Source organism: Astyanax mexicanus, chromosome 15 (assembly GCF_023375975.1).
Source record: "Astyanax mexicanus isolate ESR-SI-001 chromosome 15, AstMex3_surface, whole genome shotgun sequence".
Taxonomy (NCBI): Eukaryota; Metazoa; Chordata; class Actinopteri; order Characiformes; family Acestrorhamphidae; genus Astyanax; species Astyanax mexicanus.
Window position 1 is genome coordinate 13,650,659 of NC_064422.1, and position 23,012 is coordinate 13,673,670.

Consider the following 23,012-nt stretch of genomic DNA (forward strand, 5'->3'; position numbering starts at 1 on the left):
AGAGTGAGAGAGAGAGAGAGAGAGAGAATGAGAGAAAGAGACAGAAACAGAGCTAAAAAGAGCAATAGAGAGAAAGAGAAACATAGCTAGAAAGAGTGAGAGAGAAAAAGAGAGAAACAGAGCTAAAAAGAGAGCAATAGAGAGCAATAGAGAGAAACAGAGCTAGAATGAGAGTGAGAGAGAGAGAGAGAAACAGAGCTAATAAGAGAGCAATAGAGAGAAAGAGAGAGAAACAGCTGGAAAGAGAGTGAGAGCTACAGAGAGAGAGATGAACTTAATAGCTTTCATCATTCTTCCGTAGTACGACGTAGTGAACATCGTGAGGGACAAAAATGTTGTGTAGTTTGAGCTTGGAATAACACAGACTTAATTCATTAATTTAAGTTCAAATAACTTATGTATTTACAGTGTATTTACAGTGTATATTCTCTTTCAGTGATGTATTTTATATTTTATCTTAAAGAGAGAAGTGAACGAATCCGAGCTTCACAGTTCTGCGTTTGAGATGGTGTTCAGCTGTTTTCAGAGGAACCCAGGTGGGTGAATAATGATAAATTCCAGGTGTTAATTGGGCCGTGGCAGAAATTGCAGCTCTATTCTGGGAGATTTTCTTCAGCGCTGTGAAACAGCTTCACACAGAGCCTGAAGAGCGACACTGTGGAGATAATGTGATGGAAATGTAATAATAGCACTTCAGATGGACTTTTGTAGAGAATTTGTTTACTTGCTGCCACGTCAGTTTCCAAACTAACCGCCACCGTCTTTTCACAAGCGGCGATCATAAAACTAAATATGTTTTGGCATGCGGCTTTTTCTGCTGGTGTTTTTCAGTAGAAAACAAATGAGAATTTCAGAGTCGGAGAAAAAAAAAAAAAAAACACACTTTCAGATCATGTACAAAAGAATTACCTACATCAACCTCCTGCTCAACCATTATCAGCAGGTTACTGCTCTTCATACAGGTCCTTTAAACAGGAACATCTATAAAGCTGAAGCTGCTATAAAACATCGAAAACAACTTCATTCCAAGTCATTCTGGAGCATTTCTACTGATCCATTCAACATGAAATCCATTAATACATCACAACAATGTAAAGAACAATAGATTTAAAGCGTCAAAACAGACAACTCAAGCTTTTAACTTGTTCACAACCGTCAGTGAACTACTGATAAATGTGTTACAGATCAGATTAACTCACAGCTTTTATAAACTCTACAGGTTTCTTTAGGATCACTCTCATTCTATACTTAACATTAACAAAAAAAAAAAAAAAAAAAAAAAACGTTCATTAGCTGTAGTCAAGGTAAACTGTAACGATGTTAAAAAATAATCTCAAGAAAATGGCAAAATTAGAGATACCTCTGTGCGGACAGATACGAAAAGAAAAGAAAATAAAACAATGATTTATACCAAATAATGATCTATTTATTTAAAGTCATTCCAGCAGTGGCAGCATGCTAATATTCACCTGCAGTTTTATTTATTCTATTTCATTTTAGCTGTTTTTTAATAAAACGAAAAATATATTTACATTCTACTAAAATACATTCATTTATAATCAGCATATATGCAGCTGAAACACTAGAAAACAGCCTAGTGCAAAATCCCAAATTATATTATCAACATTAACATTTTAATATTTTAATGTTTAAAATTTTAGTGCACAATAGGACTCTGTGGGTGTGGCCTAAACTTTTGTTCTTAATGTCTTTTATATTTTTTTCCTTACATTACTTTTACTTTTATACTTTAAGTATAAAGTTTTGAAACCAGAACTTTTTTAAAACACTTTTACTTAAAGAGTAAAAAGCTTGAGTTGATTCTTCTTCAACTTCTACAGAAGTATTTATTTTTTTTAAACACTAGTATCTATTATCAATTCTACCTACAGAGTAATTATTGGAGATACTTTTCATACCTTTCTTTGCATGATATCAATTTAAAGTCATATCACCCAGAACCAGGTTTAAGTACAGTGTGAACTGAAAGCTCACGTTGGTCTCTGAGCTGAGAAATCATCTTCCTTTCATTCTGAACTCTTAATATTATGAGGGCAGATCAACAAAACTTAAATAAATCTTCATTTAATGAGCCCAATGCCTGCGAACGCCACTCATTACAGAGCTAAATCCTGCGTACGAGAGAAAGAGAGAGAGAGAGAGAGAGAGAGAGAGAGAGAGAGAGAGCTGTTAAGTCCCGCTGGACACAAACAAAGCCTGAAGAATGAAGCCTGCACACTGAAGCCCTTCAGGAAGCTCGAGATGATCTGAAAGCTCCTGATGAAAGCGCGCGAGAGCACGGCGGCTCCTTCATGAGAAGAAACATTAATAAAACAAAACAAAACAGAAAACAAAAGTGTGAGAGTGCAGCGCGGGGAGCCAGGCTGGAGATTAGCATGTGAGGTATTTATAATTCATGCCATTGTTTTCTGGAGCCACCGCACGTCTGATGGAGCGATGCGGAGGCTGTGTGCTCGTGTGTTGGTGCGTTGGTGAGCCCCTGCCATTTACATCCACAGATAAACGGTGTTGGGTGGGGGGGCACCAACAGGCCTTGCCCACTTCTGAGTGTCGTTTCTAAGCAACAGCAGTGATGGGGGGGATGGAGAGAGGATGAGAGAGAGAGAGAAATGTGCACATTCTTGTATAAAAAAATAAAAAAAGTATATAATTCTCAAATCTGTTCATCTTCTCTCTCCATCTTCACTTTCTTCTCACACTGGTTCTGTTTCCACACAGCGGAGATTTCCTGATTCTGATTCTAGAATCTGACTGAAGTGTTTCTACAAGAAAACTTTTCTCAATAGTCTGAGTAAATTCTCCGTATATATCCTTTTCCTATATTCATGCTAAAAGGGGTAATCCCATCAAACATGATGCAGTGCATGTGCAGTATCACTTAAGAGTACACGTAACCATGACAATCAGCATCACAAGTAATCACCAACAGAAACTGGCTACTTTTGAAACTAGTGATGTCTCCAAAGTTCGCAGTTTGTTTGTTTGTTCCTTTAATAGCGTTAAATGTCTCTTTCCATAGTTTTTTCTGTCATTTTAAAATGTCTAGTTTTGTTTTTTTGTGAAAAAAAAAAAAAAAGTGCTCTGATGATCCGGTATAACACTGTTTTAGTCCGGTGGAGGAGCGTATGGGGATAAATGATAGGTATATTTCAGCTCTTGCTCATGAATATTCATACATTCAAACATCATATCGCCTCTGATTGGCTAACAGCACTGCAACACCAGGATACAGCGAGACAAACAACAGTTAGAAACTTTTTAAAATAAACATTTTTACACTAATAACAGTCTTTACAATTTTTGTTATATGTTACTTTACAACATGTGTAATAATGCCCTGCTAAGTGCAGTTCAGCCACTGATCTAGACTTAAGAGTCTCTGTAAAACACCAAATCCACCGGAGATCCTATTTAAACCTATAGTTACACACACACACACACACACACAGGTGGTTAGTCCAGATCCAAAAGGTAAAAATCCACCCCGCGGTGGATTTTTACTTTTAACTAGTGTAAACAGAACTGTTGTAAACATTTAAACACCTACCTATCTCCATTGTACTTGGCTGGTGGTGTTTTTCCTCCATAGACTAATTCTAACCATTTGTTTCTTAGCTCTGAATTACTGGATAAAGTATATAAACACTGATGTGTTATTCACACAAATAACTTCTGCTGTGAACATTCAGTTTGGGGATCTAATCGGGTACAGGTGTTCACATAGCTATTATTTTTCTATTTAATGGATTATTTAAATGATTATCCACCAAGCTCGATCAGATAGAAATTATGTTTAGAATGGCCCCATTCAGACTAATGTATTCCATTTGAGGTGTTTACATGGACGTGCTCTATTCTGATTGAGCTATTAGTCAGATTAATATGGTATTATTAGTGTTTAGTTTAGTGTTTAGATTAGAAAAATACCTGGAATGGCTTTAATATCTTGTTTAATTATACTTATTGTACGATACCAGACAATCTGGTTCCAGTTCTGTCACGACCTTTTAGAAATAAAATAATAATAATAATAATAATAATAATAATAATAATAATAATAATAATAATAATAAAATAAAAAAAGGAAAATAAATTGCTATGTTCAAATGTCATGACTTTTCCAGGTTTTTTTATTACCGTATAAATTCTGTTATTTATTATTTGGGCCCATGCTCAGCCCTGAAGCCATATTCCCCATTTCTCTTTAATAAAATCATCCTTGAGGCGTGAGCCCAATCTCACAAACACAGCAAACGACATGAAGTCTAATAGGAAGAATGGCAGATATCAACTTCACAACTCTATATGTAAATAAATAAATAAAATGCTGTATAAAGCAGGCTGTACTCACTTGTTCTGCATGGTGTTCATGATGACCCAGTCACCGGGGTAGACGTTCTTCCCGATGAGATCTTTGAACATGATAAATGTTTCCATTAAGAAATCCTGTGAGCAGGAAACAGAGAAATGATGACAGCGTGAGATAAGAAAAGAGCAGAGAGAAGAAATACAGATGCACTTTCTTAGTTTAATGTGTAGTTTCTATGTTTTATGTCCGAATTCTTCATAACAAGCATAAAAATAAAGATTGCTAGTAGTTACGGGATTGGGGAGTTATGGGATTGGGCCTAATAGTTTGTTAATCATCACCGATGACCACTACGCCAAAATAATGAACATAACGTAAAGACTATAAGAATGTAAAACTACCCGTTTCACACACAAAAAAAAAAAAAGTTTTTGACATCGATGAATAATAGACTCATTTCTATTAAATATGAATAACAGAAACAGAATATTAATCCGCAGCAGCAGCAAATATCTGCCTTTTAATTTGTTTAACTTGACGATGGAAGCGGTAGCAGTCGTTCTCACATTTAATGACTTTGGGTAAACAGCAGCAGAGCTAGAACTTGACCTTTAATCAATCCTATAATAAATAAAATGTGAATATCAAGAATGTTCATTTCCTGAAATTAAAGTGTGTGTAATTATCTGAAGAACTTGTACAGAGATGGACAAACTGATGTATAAGTGAATATACACACATATATATATATATACATACATATATATATACACGTATATATACGTACATATATATATATATATATATATATATATATATATGTACGTATATATACATACATATATATATATACGTATATATACGTATATATATACATATATATGTATATACATATATATGTATATATATACATATATATGTATATATATATATACACATATATATATATATACATACATATATATACATATATACATATATATACATACATATATATACATATATATACATACATATACATACATATACATATACATACATATACATATACATACATATACATATATATATATATATATATATATATATATATATATATATATATATATACATACACACACACACACATATATAAACATATATACACACATACACATATATATATATATATATATATACACACATATATTTTTGTCCGTAATTTCGTTCTGCAGTGCATCTTAACAAGAGATTAAATTGAATTGAATTGAATATAAATTTCATAAATATATCAGGGAGAAGGAGAAGCTCTGGTACATCAGAAAAAGAACATCATGAAAGGTTTCCAGAAAATTACCCATCTGGGTCAGTCTCTGTTCCACCAGTGTTTCCCTCCAGAGCAGACAGGTGTATATTACAGAGTTCCTCCATTCAGGAGACTCGTCTCATCCCTCTCTCTTTCTCCCTCTCTCCCTCTCCCTCTCTCTCTCTCTTTTTTTGTCCTCTAAACACAGGAACAGAGGAATCAGACTCACCACCACATCTGTCCTCATCTTTCCAAAGGTGCTGATCAGGTGAGCGTAGTGATAATCGTCCATCTGCCGGAGCGTAGCCGTCATACTCGCCACGAAACTCCCCTGCAGACGAGGAGAGAAAATAACCTGATCAAAATGAGAACTTCAGATGGAAAATGCTGCGATATCTGAATATCTGCCACTGGAGCAAAAGCAGAATGTGCATAAATATCTTAATACTCAGTTAAACACAGCATTTATCTTTCCTTCTGCAGGTTTTTGTAAGAAGGACTAAAAAGCACATCTTTTGTTTAGTTTAAGACTTCTTTAGACTTCTGAATACTATTTAGAGACAAAAATCAAGGCCCTTTTCACAAAATCAAAATGCAAAAACCCACAAAGCACCAGTATTGAGTTTACAGTCTTTACAGAAAGGCATGGAAATTATTAATTAAGAAAAACTACTACAGCCAGCCCTGCAAGGAGTAAACACTGATGACAAAAAAAAATATTTTCTGGAAGAAAAATATCAAAACAGAAATATTACACATACAGCTCTGAAAAAATAAGAGGGCACTTAAAAATGATAAGTTTCTTTGATTTTACCAAATTAAAAAACCTCTGGAATATAATCAAGAGGAAGATGGATGATCACAAACCATCAAACCAAACTGAACTGCTTGAATTTCTGCACCAGGAGTAAAGCAGCATAAAGTTATCCAAAAGCAGTGTGTAAGACTGGTGGAGGAGAACATGATGCTGATATCAACTGATCTTGATTTCTGAACTCTTAAAACTTTATGAGACCAATCTGTGTGAATCAGTGTAAAAAACACAAATAGAGGGGAGAATCTGCACAATAATAGTTGAGACGTTATGAACGGTGAAAATAAATAAATGCATGTTATTGCTGTGGGTCTACCCTGCACACATTTGATTTCATTTGATTTATCACATAATTCAAAACAATTAAGAGTGTAAATTTAGTTTTACAAAGTCAAATCATGCAAACACAATAAAACCTATTTTAAACAACTATATTCTTTCTATATTTCTAAGTTTCTGACAGAAGCACAGGTCTATCTACTCTGTCAGGTTGAAGAGATGCCCTCTGGTTATAAATATGTAATTCCTATATGTAAATCTCAATTATTAAATATAAAACAGTATGAAGTAATTGAATTATCCTCTTATCTCTAACAGGAGGAGCTCTACAATTTTTACAATTGTGTCTGGTAAACCTGTTGTGTAATGTAATATAGCTTTTTCACTTCCTTTAACAGGCGGAGACTGAAGGTGACGGAACAACCCGGAAAGGTGCGGCGGCGCTCCGTACGGTAACTGACGGCATAGCTGCATCTCTGCTGCTGTTTCTGTGTTTTTCTGTCTTTGTTTCAGTTGAGTTTATCCTGCAGCTGTAATTAGGAATGGCCTACATAACTCAGCAGAAGAGAAACACCAGCAGGAGCAGATCTCTCTTCCTCTCTCACTCTCAGCAGGAACCTGCAGAAACCACGTCCAACACCAGGAGGGTTAAGAAGACCAGCACACGCCTCCTCCGATACATGTGAAGTCAGACTCTGCCTCTTTTTGAGCTGCTGCTGATGTAGCATTGCCGAGTAGCATCACAGCACTAACGCTCTGGTTCTGATACATCAGCTTACAGCAGCCTTGTGCTGACCCACATCCCTAGAAGTGATGAGGGGAAAGAGAGAGCGTGGGTGGGTATCTACTGTACCCACCCAGACTTAGACTCTTAGACTCCGGCAACAAATGGCATGCTGCATGACCGGGATTGAATCCGGCGATCTCCTGAACTTACTGACATTGCTTTATTCCTCTGGACCACTCAGAGCTCTTCATTTCATTTCTGAGTCGATGTATAAAACATTTGCTACTTTTGAGCAGAACCGGCTCATATTTTCCTCGGCTGGAGGCTGGAAACCTCTGGAGTTCATTTAGCTCAGTGTGTAAATCCACAGTGACACAAGCAAACACAGCCGGCTCTCGCCGACAGCTCGCGCCCCGCTAAGCCGCTAACGCTGTCCAAACAGCTAATATTGATATTTACTGAGCCCCTATCAGCGGCGCTGTTTGATCAGGGTGGGTAATGAGGGGCAGCGCTGTGAGGTGGAGAGCAGGACGGGGCTGCAGGGCTGCTGGTGGTGCTGAAGCTGGTGGAGGACACCGCAGGGAGATCAGAACATAACGCACCATAACTCAACTCCACCCTAATTCCACCGTAACTCAACTCCGCCGTAACGCCACAGTAATTCCACCGTAACTCAACTCCCCCATAACTCCACAGTAACTCCACCGTAACTCAACTCCACCGTAACTCCACAGTAACTCCACCGTAACTCAACTCCACCGTAACTCCACAGTAACTCCACCGTAACTCAACTCCACAGTAACGCCACCGTAACATCACCATATCATAACTCCACCCCACCATAACTCCGCTCCACCATAATTCCACTCCACCATTTTTTCTTCTCCCTGATTTGCATTGCTATAATGTTTTATTTACTGATCTTTATTAAGTTTTTGAAACTTTAAAAACGTGCTATTTTAGGTCAGGTTAGTGAAAACAACACAAAATATTTACAGTTTTCTAAACGGAACCATCACAGGTTTATTTTTAATTATATTTTATAATCCACTACATTTTATTGCATCATTTTATTGCATGTTTTTATTTATAAAATATATTATTCTGGCATTCTAAAACTGTGCTTATTTCTCATGTGACGTAGATGATACTATAGCCTTTCACACGCAGAGCATGCACAGGTCAATATATAATAATTCCCTAATTATTATATAACACTGAGTTTATCTTATTTATATACAGACCATAAAAACACACTATTACTCTACTATTAGCTTTTAAAAGCACATACGCCAGTGTTTACTTTAAGATCCTCCTTTCCAGAGAATGCACATTGCTAATGTCATCATTAGCTACCTAGCCAAGACTCTCCGTCCAAAGTGACTATAATTATCCAGATCTTTATCTAACAGACGGGAGCAAATGAGCTCTGCTGGGCTGCTAGCGCTCCTCCTCAGCTCCTAAACTCCCAACAACCGAGCCAATTACACCCTCGCCACGGCTATTAGAGAAAACAAAGCCGGAGCGTAAATCAGGGAGAAGGAGACGGAGGGCCGGGAGCCGGAGCTCCTGAATCACCTGCAGGGTCTGGGATAAAGGAGGCGTCTCTAACAGGGGCAGGAGGGGTTATTTAGTGCAAACAGGTTAATTTGATAAAAAGAAGAACTGCACTGATCTTCAGTTCACTTTCAGAACAACACGACCCTCATTTTCACTGAATATATATATATTTCACAGTCACAAAACACCATCACCTGCCTGAAGGGCAGCCAGCAGAACGCTGGGAGAAAGGCCAGGTTAGCCATTAATAAATACATCAGAAATAAAGATTATTTATAGTTTTAGCTGAAACGTCATTTTATTCATCATCAGAGAGACGCTCTCATACTGCAACTCCAGAGGTAAAAATAATACTCCAGTAGATACAGATACAGCATTTTAGTACTTAAGTACAGTAGTCAAGTGTAAATAATACTCCAGCAGATACAGACACAGTATTTTAGTATCTTAAGTACAGTAGTGAAGTATTTGTAATTAGTTACTGTATATTACGGTCCTGCAGAAAGGAGCTCCAGGTGTAATGCAATGTAATGTAATGTAATGTAATTGCTGTGGGAATCAGAAGCTCCTCTGGACTGTTATTAGTCGGGTTGAGAGCGTTGCTTCAGAAAAGAGGAGAAAAACAACAGAAAGGTGAATCTTCCTCTACTTCTAATCTCGTTTTTTTTTTCACTTCATCAGCACTGTACACCCGCCCGTTACCATGGCAACTGTGTTCTTAAAGAGGTGCTGGATCTTCTGCTTTTTCTTTAGTTTCACGAAAAGCTGGAAATCCTCGGAATTCCCCAAAGCCAAGACAAACTGAGGCAACACACACACTACACACACATACACACACACACTACACACACTACACACACTACACACACTACACACACTACACACACTACACACACAATATACACTATACACACACCATCATCTTTATGTGGATCTGCTGCGGCTGGACGTACAGAGCGGGACGTTGGGCTTAAATCCACAAGGTTAAATTAGTGTAGGTCCCACTGATTCCATTAAAACAGCTCCACAACACCTTTAAGGTGGAACTTCCTGTTCTATCTGGTTTTGCCACTAAGGCACTTTCACTCTGTCCTGTGAGCTGTGAGATAATTCTCTGTGGATCTTTACCTCACTCTGCCTCCAGTTTTTTTGTCACATGAGCACAGTCTGCGGTGTGAAGAACTCCCTACCTTGCTGCATGTTTCCTGCTTTTTATCTTTCATTTAATCATGAAACTCAAATTAACCCAACATATGAAATTAATCTACAAAGAAGGTTAGATTACGAGAGGGCTTCTAGCCGTGTACCTCTGGGGAAACTCTGGGGTTTATAAATGTAGAATTACAGAATTCTGTAATCACAGCCATTTCAATCTGGATGCAGAACTAACAGGTGGACACAAACTAATACACATCAGCTAAAAACACCAACAGGTAAAGACAGGTTACAGAGAGAGAGAGCAAGAGAGGGAGAGAGAGGGAGAGGGAGAGAGAGATAGAGCTCAGATTATACACTAAATAATAAATAAACATTTTTTAGCAGCTGAAACACTTTCACATTTTAACCCTTTCAGACCTGAATTATCTCCAGTGATGGAAAAAAAATTAGAATGCAGTTTTGTGTCTGCAATGCACAGAAAATAACACTCTATTATTCTACTATAAAACCTATATAGCAAATAAATACAATAACTAAAATATTTAACTGTTTCTTTGCCTCAATGTCTCTAATGGTCCTACTGTTTTTCCAGTGTTTTTGCAGTGGGTGGAGCCAAGTTACTGTTTTATTGGTTTACAAACTTGTTCATTGGCTGGAACGTAAATATCTCAAAGCTTCAAGGCTATAAAATTGCGGTCAATTTCATGATTCCTGATTTTTTTTAGATTTTAAAGTATTTTCACCTACATGCCAAATGTCACGGGACATACCATGGAGCAGTATTGAAGTATTTGTTAGTATTAGTTAGCGATGTCTCATGGAAGCTAATGAACACGGCACATCCTGTCATGATAATCACATTATTGATTTATCATTCAATGTAAGCATATGACCTCCATCATTTTTGCTGACCTTAATATTGTAAATTGTGTTTTTTATAGCAAGAGCAGCTCATTAGCATGAATCAGCTGATATGTGGAAATCTTTTTAGTTATTAAGGATATTTAAAAACATTTATTATACTTGAAATCTCTGAATATTCTAAAAATTACAAATTTGTTAACTTTTAAAAGGGTATTATTGTATTATTGCACTAGTATTATATATTGTATATATTAGTGCCATAAAACAGTAATACAGTAAGACAGTAATAGCGTATACAATATAGTGTTGCAATTACTTCTGGAGGTAATATATCATCCAGATAAAAGTTATAATTACAGGCCTGCCTGATCATGATTTTTTTCATTACCACATACAGCACTATCCTGCATTATGATGCTACTTAATCTGTATTAATATTATATAAATATATATCGATTTTCTTTTAACATAATCGACATCATCAAGGCATAAAATCCTATTAATATGATTATACTATTTATTATTAGTATACAAGACAACATCTAAACAAACTGGCAGGTATAAACCCTCATACATTTATTTATTATTTTTTAATGTTTTATTCCTGATAAATCTACGTATAGGATACAGTATACAGTATAATAGTATATAGTATAATCTACGTAAAGTGTACAGTATACAGGATTCATACAGTAAAGAGAGCAGCCAATGACGAGGCTCCCTCACACTGAAGATTAAAAGGAGGCCGATGCAGCCGAGGGCTCTGGCCCAAGTGTTCAATTTTAGCCTCAAAGAGAGTGAGAGAGTGAGTGAGAGTGAGGGAGTGAGTGAGAGTGAGTGAGAGTGAGTGAGGGAGTGAGTGAGAGTGAGAGAGTGAGAGTGAGGGAGTGAGTGAGAGTGAGGGAGTGAGAGTGAGGGAGTGAGTGAGAGTGAGGGAGTGAGTGAGAGTGAGGGAGTGAGTGAGAGTGAGTGAGGGAGAGGGAGTGAGAGAGTGAGGGAGTGAGAGTGAGGGAGTGAGAGAGTGAGGGAGTGAGAGAGAGAGTGAGGGTGTGTGTTTGTTAAGGACGGAGCTGATGTGGATTTGTATTGTGACTCAGCATTTTGAGCCGGAGGGGTGAGAGGACCGAGTCTCAGCGCTGGACTGAGCTCAAACACAAAACACACACATTATATATATAATCTTAACTGAGGGGAAAATTACATTACAACGAGTGGGAACACTATAGTGTAAATAAGGAAATCACTTTTACACACAATCCAAAATACTAAAATACTAAAACCTTTCATCCATTCCTGTTTAACATCAAACACAGGCTATAATGGGAGAGAGGGGAGGGAAGGGGAGGGGCTTGAGAACGGCTTCAACTGTATAAGTTGTGAGGTGTTATCTAGTGAGTGAGTGCTCACGGTAAAGCATGATATGAATGAGAATTGGAGCGAGGACTAATAGTTGGCACCAGAAGAATGAGAAATTAATATCTGAAGTTGTTTAGGTATTTAACATTTCTTGGCAGTGAGGCTGTTTTAAAATGGATTATATTATTTATATTAGTGGAGTCAATCACTTTCAAATTATTTAAATTAATCACAACAATATTATGTTTTAGATTAGGCAAGTGAGGAGTACTGAGGCAAGGCGGGGCAAGATGGGCGTGGTGGTTGAGTGCAAATGAAGTTCTCTGCCGAAATCACTTTGCTTATGGATCAGCAGCGATTACTGCAATTACTGAACTTTAGCACACATGTCTAAGTGAATTACAATAGTAACAAGAGCTGCACAGTGAAAAATTTCTTTAACGAACCTACTTAAAGCAACCAATCATCAACTCACAAAGAGTCCATCATTAAAATGGACCAATGGGGGTTCAAATTTTATTTAAAAAAACATAATTAAATAATTAAAATGTGTCCAATCAGTGGGCCCTAAATATTGCATAATTTCTCCAAAGCTACATCCTAATCCACCCTTTAAACAACACAGTGCACTCTATTCCACCACAGTAAGGCTGTGATGTTCAGACTGTCAGCACAAATCTGATCTCAGGAATAGCAAGACTGCATCCAGATTGATTTCTGATAGTCTAGACAGAAAAATAAATAACATGAGATCACATTTAGAGGTGCTTTAAATAAGATTACAACTGGATCTGTACAAGAAACAGGGCAGACCTTCATCTCAACACATCTGATTTCAGAAACAAATCCAATTTACTTGCAGTCTGAACACAGTGTTACAGATAGCTGTAACTACCCAGATTCATTATTTATCCATCATAATAATCATCATAATGCAATGTATACTAATATTAAATGACTAAACAGACTTTCTAAATCATTCTAATTATTCGAATCCTATTTAATAACCATTAATGAAATATATATATAAATCATGTATAAATCCTTGATAACAGCCTTACTCTGGTATAAAAACTAGTATTAAGTGTTTTGTTTAAAATATTTTACTTTTAAAACGGTTTAATAAAATTCATTAATATATCAATAGTTTAACATACATTAATGTTGTTCCTAACTGTATCAAAAAATACTGGATTGCAAAATGTGAGAATGTATTTTTTATAAAAAAGTACTGTATCATTCAGTCATTTCTAGCATTAAAACAGACTTCAGTGAACAACAAAAAAATATATATATATTAAACAAAAACCCCTGAGCCACTAAAACACAGGTACAACTGAGAAATGTTAAATATTAAAATATGATCATGTTTAAACAACATGTCACTCAGCAGGACAACACACACACACACACACACACACACGTTGTGAATATTGGAGTGTGGGGTACTGACAGCTTGGGGAGACAGTACTGAGCGCACTGCCGCCGTCCATCAGGACTGACAGACACACACTACAATAACACACCGGCACAGCAGGGTGTGTGTGAGCAGGAGTGTTTAGGGGTGTGTGTGTGTGTGTGTGTGTGTGTCGTCGTCAACATCAATAAAAACTGTCACCACTAAACGACAAGCCTCAATCTCCTCCACTTTCCCAAATCAGATCCTGTGAGGAAGAGGAGGAGGAAACGTCTGCAGCACCTTATTTTAACACCTGTTACAATTTTATTATATTTTTTTGACTGGGCTTTTATACAGGTTTTATACAGGTTTTATACTGGTTTGAGTTACTGTACCATTAGTGCAGTACATATAATATTGAACATTAAGGTTTTAAATTATGGCTCTAATTAATTAAAGCTGATGTGTGTAAGTTTTGGGATTTGGGGGATTTAGTGCCTCTCTGGTAAGAATGGGTAATTGCAGAGAGCATGCGGAATAATCATTTTAAACTGGGCGGGTGTGATGCGGTCTCCTTTCAGAGCGGATGAATTCGATTCCAGGTTATGTTCAGTCAGAGAGAGAGAGAGAGAGAGAGAGAGAGAGAGAGAGAGAGAGAGAGAGAGAGAGAGCTCAGTCAGAATCTTCACTCCTTTCTTTCTTTGGTTTTACTATGAGTGGAGGAGGTACTGAGCTCTGAGTTTCTTCTTCTGAAGTCCCTGCTGCTCCACCAGCCGCTCGCGTTCAGTAAAACTGGGTCGGATCCTCTTTTAGAGGCTGTACGTGTGACGCAAGTACGTAAAGATGCGTGACGTGGCCAAAAGAACTCCCACGTGAAAAAAAAAAAAGTTCTGAGGCAAAACACTGTTCATTTAACCCCATGGCTCTATAAACCCATATACCAAACTTTAGACACTAAAACTGAGCAACATGTATTTAAAAAAAAACTCTAAACCCATCGCCAACCGTTCACAGTCACAAGGTAAAAGCGCTAAAACAGGACGGAATATAAATTTGTCGCTGTTAAATAGAAGCAGATTGCTGGCAGGAGGCAGACAGCAGAACTTCCTTCCACCTCGCCAGCATCTTCATCACGACAGCAGAGTTATCACTCAAGGTCTCGACACACTCGCTTCTAATTATTTCCCTTTACGGTCTGATGGAATCATTTTTAAGCAGCTGAACTCGTGATGTTCTGAATGTAAGTGATAAAAATTAAAGCGCAGAAGTAGAAAAAGAAGCAGTGAATAATTTCTTATTTCTGTTGAGGAGGAGAAGAGCTAAATATACACTGAGCATACTGTACACCTGCTCATTTGTACAATTATCTCATCAGCCAATCATGATGCAGCAGAGCAATGCAAGAGATTATGCAGGAACGCTCCAACAGCTTCAATAGTATGCACGAAAAAAAAACAGGTCTGAACACAAACAAGAAGGAGGATCAGCTGCCTGAGCCCTGAGAGAGCACAGTTGTCCTTGTTCTCTCTGGGTGGGTACAATACAGTAGATGGCGCCCTCTCTTTCCCCTCATCACTACACTAGGGTGATGTGGATCAGCACAAGGCTGCGTCTGTGAGCTGATGTATCAGAACCACCAGAGTCGCTGCGCTTTCCCCCGAGCATTAGCACTGCTGTGATGCTACTTGGTAATGCTACAGCATCAGCAGCAGCTCAAAAAGAGGCGGAGTCTGATTTCACATGTATCGGAGGAGGCGTGTGCTAGTCTTCACCCTCCTGGTGTTGGAGCATCACTAGTGATGGGGGAGTCCTAATAAGTGGATTAGGTAATTAGCCGTGTAAATTGGGGAATGTGTAAAAAAAATTGAAATATTTTTTTTTTATAATAATAATAATAAGAAGAAGATCATGAGTTTCCTCTGTTGTACAGGATAAGATAATCAGAGTTTTCAGCCTCAGAAACCACAAGCTAACAAACAGCTCCCTAGATAAGAGCATCTAAATACTTCACAGAGTATTTTAGAGATAGAGAAAAGGTAATCTATTAGTTAAAATAATCTTTAACTAATCGACTAATCAAAAAAATAATCATCAGAATAGTCGACTACCAAAATAATCATAATAAGTTGAACCTATACAGTCCACAAACAAAAATCTCAAGCCTGTTGGTTGTATTAACTTTTCTGGATTCCTACAAAGTCACGATTTTGCTTTATGACGCTACATTAAGTCAGATCTCCGGCCAACAAACCACAAGGAGATGGATGGACTTTCCCGGCAAAGCCCCCTCCTACCCTCCCTCTTACATACATCCCTCCTCCCCCTCGCTCTCTCTCTCTCTCACACACACACACTCACGCACTTGCTCTCTCTCAGAGCACGAGAGAGAGAAAAAGAGAGAGAGAGAGAGAGAGAGGGAGAGAGAGGGAGGGAGGGAGAGCGGTGGAGCTGCATCACAGAATGAATCTCCTGAACGGGAGTGAATGCCATCGCTGACATCGCTGAGTTTGGCGCTCTGCCGTCCGTGTTCGAGAGAGTGCGTAAGAGCGAGCGCGTGCATGTGAGTGCGCGCATGCATGTGAATGCGTGTGTGCGTGTGTAAGAGTGTGTGAGAGAGTGCGCGAGTGCGTGTGTGAGGGTGTACGGGTCACGCAGAAATGGCAGTAGCGTAGCGGCAGCAGCTCGGACTCGGCGCGGATGCGTCTGTGGATGTGTACCGGCCGAGAGGAAGTGACTAACGATCTGTTTACGTCTGAGGAGCAACTTCCAGCATGGCAGGTCCTCGTCCTCCTCGCTCATCCCTCGCTCTGCCCTCTCCCCTCCGCCGTCTTCCACCCGCCGGAGCCCTGCTGCACTGAGAGACGCCAGAGCGAGCGAGGAAGGACATGCAGTGTCCAGAGCAGCAGGCTCTGTCTCAGCTCCGTCAGTGACCTGCATCTGGAGGTGAGTGACACTCGCTATGCCTTCCTTACTCATCTTCCTCTATCTTCTAGCCTTTCTAACCTTCAGCGCTCATCTTCAGTATCTGTGAGAAGCTTCTGGCAGCTTCAGCAGTGAGGAGAGAGATAGAGAGATAGAGAGAGAGGGAGCAGATGCTGCGATTGGCAGCTGTTTATATCAGGTTTTTGAGGAGTCAAAATCTAATCTCTGGGTTTGGTGAATTTTCTGCAGCCAGGTGTTTCCGCCGAATCCGAATCCTCCTCATTACTGCTGCAGCACGAAGCACTTAAACACCCGGACTTTAGAGAGGCAAGTGTTCTCAGAGCTGGAGAGCATCTACAAAGAGGAAAAAGTGTCTCAGATAGATCAAAAATAGAGTAAAAAGAACAGACGTGACCCAGCATAGACGTGACCCAGCATAGACGTGACCATCACTCTAAAGGAAGCATGATGAAGCATGACTAGACTGAATGGACACCAGCGTGTCTCCGAGTAGACCAGGGTTACGGTAGACCTGGACAGATGGGTGAAGATCCATCTACCATCAGCATATTATGTGGGAAGTGCTGAAGTGCTGTAGTTCTGCTCAATTACACTCAACACGACACAAAAATCCATTCAGATGCAGTTCACGCACATCCTCAGCGACCGTGGATCTACGTCAACGCCTCTTCTAGCACTCCAGAGCGTCCCATTCTATTGGCACGATTGGCAATGCTCTTCTATAGAGAATTAGAGAGCTAGAGAAGGACATTGTCACTCCTAAAAAGTCCAGAGCAGAGTCAAATTGTATACGTATGTTTAGTCCAGGTTTTTATTGAGCACCTTAAAGAACTTTACGATGTCCTGCACATGTCCATGTGCATGTTATCACCTCCGTGGGCTGGGTCTCGACACTGACTGGTTTGGTTTATAGAATGTAGTCAGGTCAGGAAGATGCTTTTTTTCAGGTGTTGTTTCCAGCTGAATTCTGCCTCTATTCAAGTATTTGACTCCACTTGCTTGTGCATGTGCATCACACAGCAGAATAAAAACGCAATAGGTTAACCTCAAGGGCAGCTGAATTTCTGGACAATGCAGGTTTCTTTTCTTCTTCTATTGTTTAACGGCTGATGATAGCTTGACTCATCTTCATGTCGTTAGTCCAAAAAGTCAGAACCATAAAGTAAAGAGCTTTCAAACACTGCAACCGAACTTCTCCATGATTTAGTTGAGTTATAAACATGAATATTCGCTTAAATTCTCCAAGAATCTGATCCGACTAATAAATAAAAATTATTAAGAGAGCCTAAATACATGAGTACACACACCTTCCAATGATGGAACATCACAGATGTCAAATTCAATTGGATATGTTTTCTGTATCGACCAAATGAGCTGAACATCTGCTGAAGAAGCTTCTCCAAGAAGACATTTACACATATTCAGCAATGACAGATCTGCTTAGGCATATCCTCTAACAGCCCATGGTGTGCCAATCTTTTGTAGGTGTTGTGCTGAATTCTGCCTCTATGCAAGTATTTGACTCCACTTGCTTGTGCATGTGCAACACACAGCAGAATAAAAACATAATAGGTTAACCTGAAGGACAGTTGAGTTTCTGGACAATGCAGGTTCTTTTTCTTCTTCTATTGTTTAACGGCTGACAATAGCTTGTGTCTCAACTTCATGTCGTTCCAAAAGTCTGAGTCATATAGAAAAGAGCTTTCAAACACTGCAATCGAACTTCTCCATGGTTTAGTTGATCGAGATTGAGACCATCTCTTTTGGTCAGAGACAAATTTGAACCTTTGCTCTAGAATGTGGTTCACAGCACTTTTTTTCACCTGTGATTTTGGTTCAAAATAAATTGAACTTGAACTTAAGTAGGTGTGAAAGCATCTGCAATAAGCTCAGAGTGATGAATATAAATATTAGCTTAAATTCTCCAAGAATCTGGTCCGACTAATAAATAGAAATTATTAAGAGAGCCTGGATACATGAGGACACAGAGCTTCCAATGATCGAACATCACAGATGTTTCTTCTACAGCAGTCCAGAGTGTCAAATTCAATTGGGTTTGCTTTCTGTATCGACCAAATGAGCTGAGATGCAACATCTGCTCAACATCTCCAAGAAGCTGAAGTGACTATTAGGAATTAGAAATTAGAAATAGGCGTCTAGATACTTACATTTGGACACAAATCAATTCAAAGACATTCACACATACTCAACAATGACTGATCTTCTTAGGCATATCTTCTAGAATTCCAGAGCGTTCCAATCTTTTGGAAATTAAACAATTCTACAGAAATTAAACAAGCTGTGAGCAATGATTCCTCATAGAAGTTGAACTGACTATTAATTAGAAATGGGCGTCTAGTTATTTACATTTAGACACAAATTCACACCCAATCACACCCAAACCCAGCAAAAGTAGATCTTCTTAGAGGCTTCTTCTACCAATCCAGAGAGTCCCATTCTAATTGTCCATTTATAATGCATTCTGTAGTGACTAAACGAGCTGTGAGTGCTGAACATCTGTTCAACTACTTCAACATCTAGACACATTTAGACTAGACTAGATTACGATTTATAGACATTCTCGATCTTTCTCTGCAATGGCAGGTCTTCTACGAAGGTACAGATTGAGTTGGACAGAGTTAGATATCATACTTTGCTTCAGAAGGCCTGTTATCTTAAGGGACCCTGCTACGCTGGATGATTGATGGACACTGATATTGAAGATGTGATTGAGAACATTAGTACCTAAACAAAATGAGGTTGGATGATTGATTTTCTCTAGAAAACAAACGATTATCTAACTCATTTCAAAGGTATTGGATGAAGCTCCATCACTCAAGAGATTCAGCACATTGGAGCTGCTGCACTGCCCAAATCCTGGGAAGCTGTGTACCCATATAACCAGTGTTTAATACTGGGCATGGTGTCTTTAGGCTCATGTGCTCATGGCAACTCCAGAGTTTTCAATTTTATGTTCTCTATGGAGGTTAAACAACCAATCAGAACGCCACAAAGAAGCTCAACTCAACACTAAATACAAAGGAAAGTCGTCTAAATTAAAGTTCGTTTGAATATAGATTTGGGCTGCAACAGTTAGTCGATATAATCGACAAAGTCGATTATTTAAGTTTGTTTCATTGCCGACTAATCGTTAAATTATTTACACACACTGCTGGGAACAGAAGCGCAATGGGAGATAATGGATAAATGGCTCACTCTCACAGTTTACACTCAACTTAGTCTATGTCTCTAAAAGTGCCCAAACTCAACAAATTACCCATTTAATCCCTAAATATTTATAATTTCTATGTTAGAACATCTACACATTTAAATCCCCTTTAAATCTCATGTTCAGCTGTTCCTATCATTTTTTTTAAGAGATGGAGGACATGGCAGAAATAATCGTTGACTAATTGACTAAGCATAAAATAATCATTAGTTGCAGCCCTAATATAGAGTGGGTGTACAATGTCCAAATGTTTGTAGACACCTATTCTAATGAATGCATTTACAGCTACTTTAAACTGTACCCACTGCTGGTATATATGTGCAAAAGCACAAATGCACCTTAACTAATTCCTGTACAGAAGTACTGCCAATAGAATAGGATGGAGCAGGTCAACGGATTCTTTGAGTAGTTCTGATTTTTGGTATAACCTCTATAGAGAATTACACTAGGACTCTCTGGATGGAGCAGGGCATTAACCTCTTGGTACCAGTCGTCATTGAGCTCTAGAGCAGTGGAACCATGTTCTCTGTAATAGAGGTTGGGGAGTTTGGGATGAGTTGGGGTAGTATTGATGAACTTTACACTTATATAACGCCTTTAAGGCCCAGAATTGCTCATTACTAGAAATCCAACACAATCCCAACCAACACACACCAACCAGAAGTGACACCCAGAACAGATCGCCAAATCATATCTGATCTTATATTTACACACCTATACATAAATAGACACACATATATACTTCCTCATATACAAACACAAAGACAATTGAAGAGTAGTCTATTCACCTGCAGTCTCATGTATCTGCAAGACTAGCATGGAATTCCTAGTAAAAATGTTCTGTACGCTGTTAGCTGAAAACTTCCGTACGCACAAAACAATCCATTTATATTTTAAATTTTAATGCATTGCTCCTAAATATAGCTAAATCAGATTAGAAACGTAAATACCAAATGAAACTGAGGGAACACATTCTCGTGTTCAAATGAGCATGAAATATGGCCTACCAAATGTTTTAGTACGTACATAACCAGAGGAAATCCATATGGACAGAGAATATACACCCACCACTAACATACAAACATGCCACCATCATCATCATCATCCAATACCCTGATCTCACTAATGGTCTTGCCAAATATATATATATATATATATATATATATATATATATATATATATATATATATATATATATATATATATAAATGCACAAGCGTTCTGTGTGTTCAGTCCTGATGAATAGAATCTATAAGTGAAGGAAAAGTAATCTAGATTAATGCATGATCCAGTGCATGCACTCAACCAGACCTGCAACAAATCCCTCACCCTCTCCTTATGCTCTCTAAACACACACACACACACACTTCTTTAAGCAGGCACTCTGTAAGCAGACACCCTGTACAGGAAGGGACAGAGCCGGCTCTATTTCTTGAGGAGACTGCGGTCCTTTAACATCTGTAAGAAGCTTCTGCAGATGTTCTACCAATCAATCGTGGCCAGCATTCTCTTCTACACTGTGGTGTGCTGGGGAGGCAACATGAAGAGGAGAGATGCATCACGGCTGGACAAGCTGGTCAGGAGGGCCGGGGCAGTGGTTGGAATGGAGCTGGACTCTCTGGTTACAATAGCTGAGAGAAGGACTTTGGATAAACTGCTTTCTATCATGAACAATGATAGTCACCCACTTCACACCACCATCATGAAGCAGAGGAGTGTGTTCAGTGGCAGACTGCTGTCACAGAGCTGCACAACAGACAGACTCAGAAAATCCTTCATTCCGAGAGCCATCAGACTCTTTAACTCCTCCCATCGGGGACGGGATGCTGCTGACGACTGAGTTTAATCCAGGCACACCACTTGGACATTATTCAACAACTTAATTATTTATATTAACACTTCCCCAACCTCGCTTACATTAAAGTATACCTTACTCATGATTGGGTATTCACATTTTCACATTCTCTTTTTAGAACTGTCTTGTAATGTATGCATACTTATATTATATTATATTTCTATGTCACATCAGTCACTTTCGTAATCGATGTCATTGCACTTTACTCTGTTAATTATTTAATTATTTATGACCATTAGCAACATCTACTGCACTGCTCCGTTTACAGATAGATCCTTACCTTGTATAGTTAGGTTTTTTTTTTTATAGCCTTATATATTTTCTATTCTTCTGTGTTTTGATTTGTCTGAGTATGTTTCTTATTGTATTGTGTTGTTGCTGCTGGATGCCTAAATTTCCTTCGGGATAAATAAAGTATCTATCTATCATCTCTATCTATCTCTCGACAGCTAAGCACACATGCATACTCCACCCTGACATACACAGATATACACTTAGCACAGAAAGTGATATAATGATATAAATATCTATATATGATATAAATTTATGTTTATGTACATTAAATAAAAGCACAGGGGAGTCTGTGGAAAGCTGGTATAAAGGAGAGTGTGTCTCTGTATCTGTATCCCTCCTCTAAACTCTAAACGCTTCTCTATCCCTCGTTCAGACCAGACCGCCTCCATCATCACACAACCCGTCACCCCATCAACCTCTCACCTCATCATCCAGATAACATCTGCCTCAGAGAGAGAGAGAGAGAGAGAGACAGAGAGAGAGAGACAGAGAGAGACAGAGATAGAAAGAGAGAAAGAGAGAGAGGGAGAAAGAGGAAACAGGGGAAATTAAATTTGTAATGAACACGAAAAGACAAATGGAGGATAAGAAGAGAGATAAAGAGATTATTATTATTATTATCATTATTATTATTATTATTATTATTATTATTATTGTTATTATTATTATTAGTAGTAGTAATAGTAGTAGTATTTTAATCGAGTTAAATAGATTTTATGTTTATGTACACAACCGTTCAAAAGTTTGGGGTCACTCAAACAATTTTGTGTTTTCCATGAAAAGTCACACTGAATGTGATATAGAAAATAGAGTCAAGACATTGACAAGGTTAGAAATAATGATTTGTATTTGAAATAACATTGTTTTTACATCAAACTTTGCTTTCATCAAAGAATCCTCCATTTGCAGCAATTACAGC

At 38.4% G+C, this 23,012-nt stretch overlaps 2 protein-coding genes across 3 annotated transcripts in view; one reads left to right on the forward strand and one right to left on the reverse strand.

Moving 5' to 3' along the window:
- Window positions 1-23,012, reverse strand: part of dock1 (dedicator of cytokinesis 1) — a 280,761-nt gene that overhangs the window by 100,199 nt on the left and 157,550 nt on the right. For both annotated transcript variants that reach the window (XM_049464935.1, XM_049464936.1), the window contains exons 28-29: window positions 5,845-5,946; window positions 4,373-4,467 (exon numbers count right to left, since the gene is read on the reverse strand). In XM_049464935.1, the coding sequence (XP_049320892.1) occupies window positions 4,373-4,467; window positions 5,845-5,946 (197 nt within the window). The remainder of the gene's footprint in view (window positions 1-4,372; window positions 4,468-5,844; window positions 5,947-23,012) is intronic.
- The window catches only part of insyn2a (inhibitory synaptic factor 2A), a 49,477-nt gene continuing 42,676 nt past the window's right edge, over window positions 16,212-23,012 (forward strand). The window contains exon 1 of the mRNA XM_022669080.2: window positions 16,212-16,715. The gene's annotated coding sequence lies outside the window, so the exon portion shown is untranslated. The remainder of the gene's footprint in view (window positions 16,716-23,012) is intronic.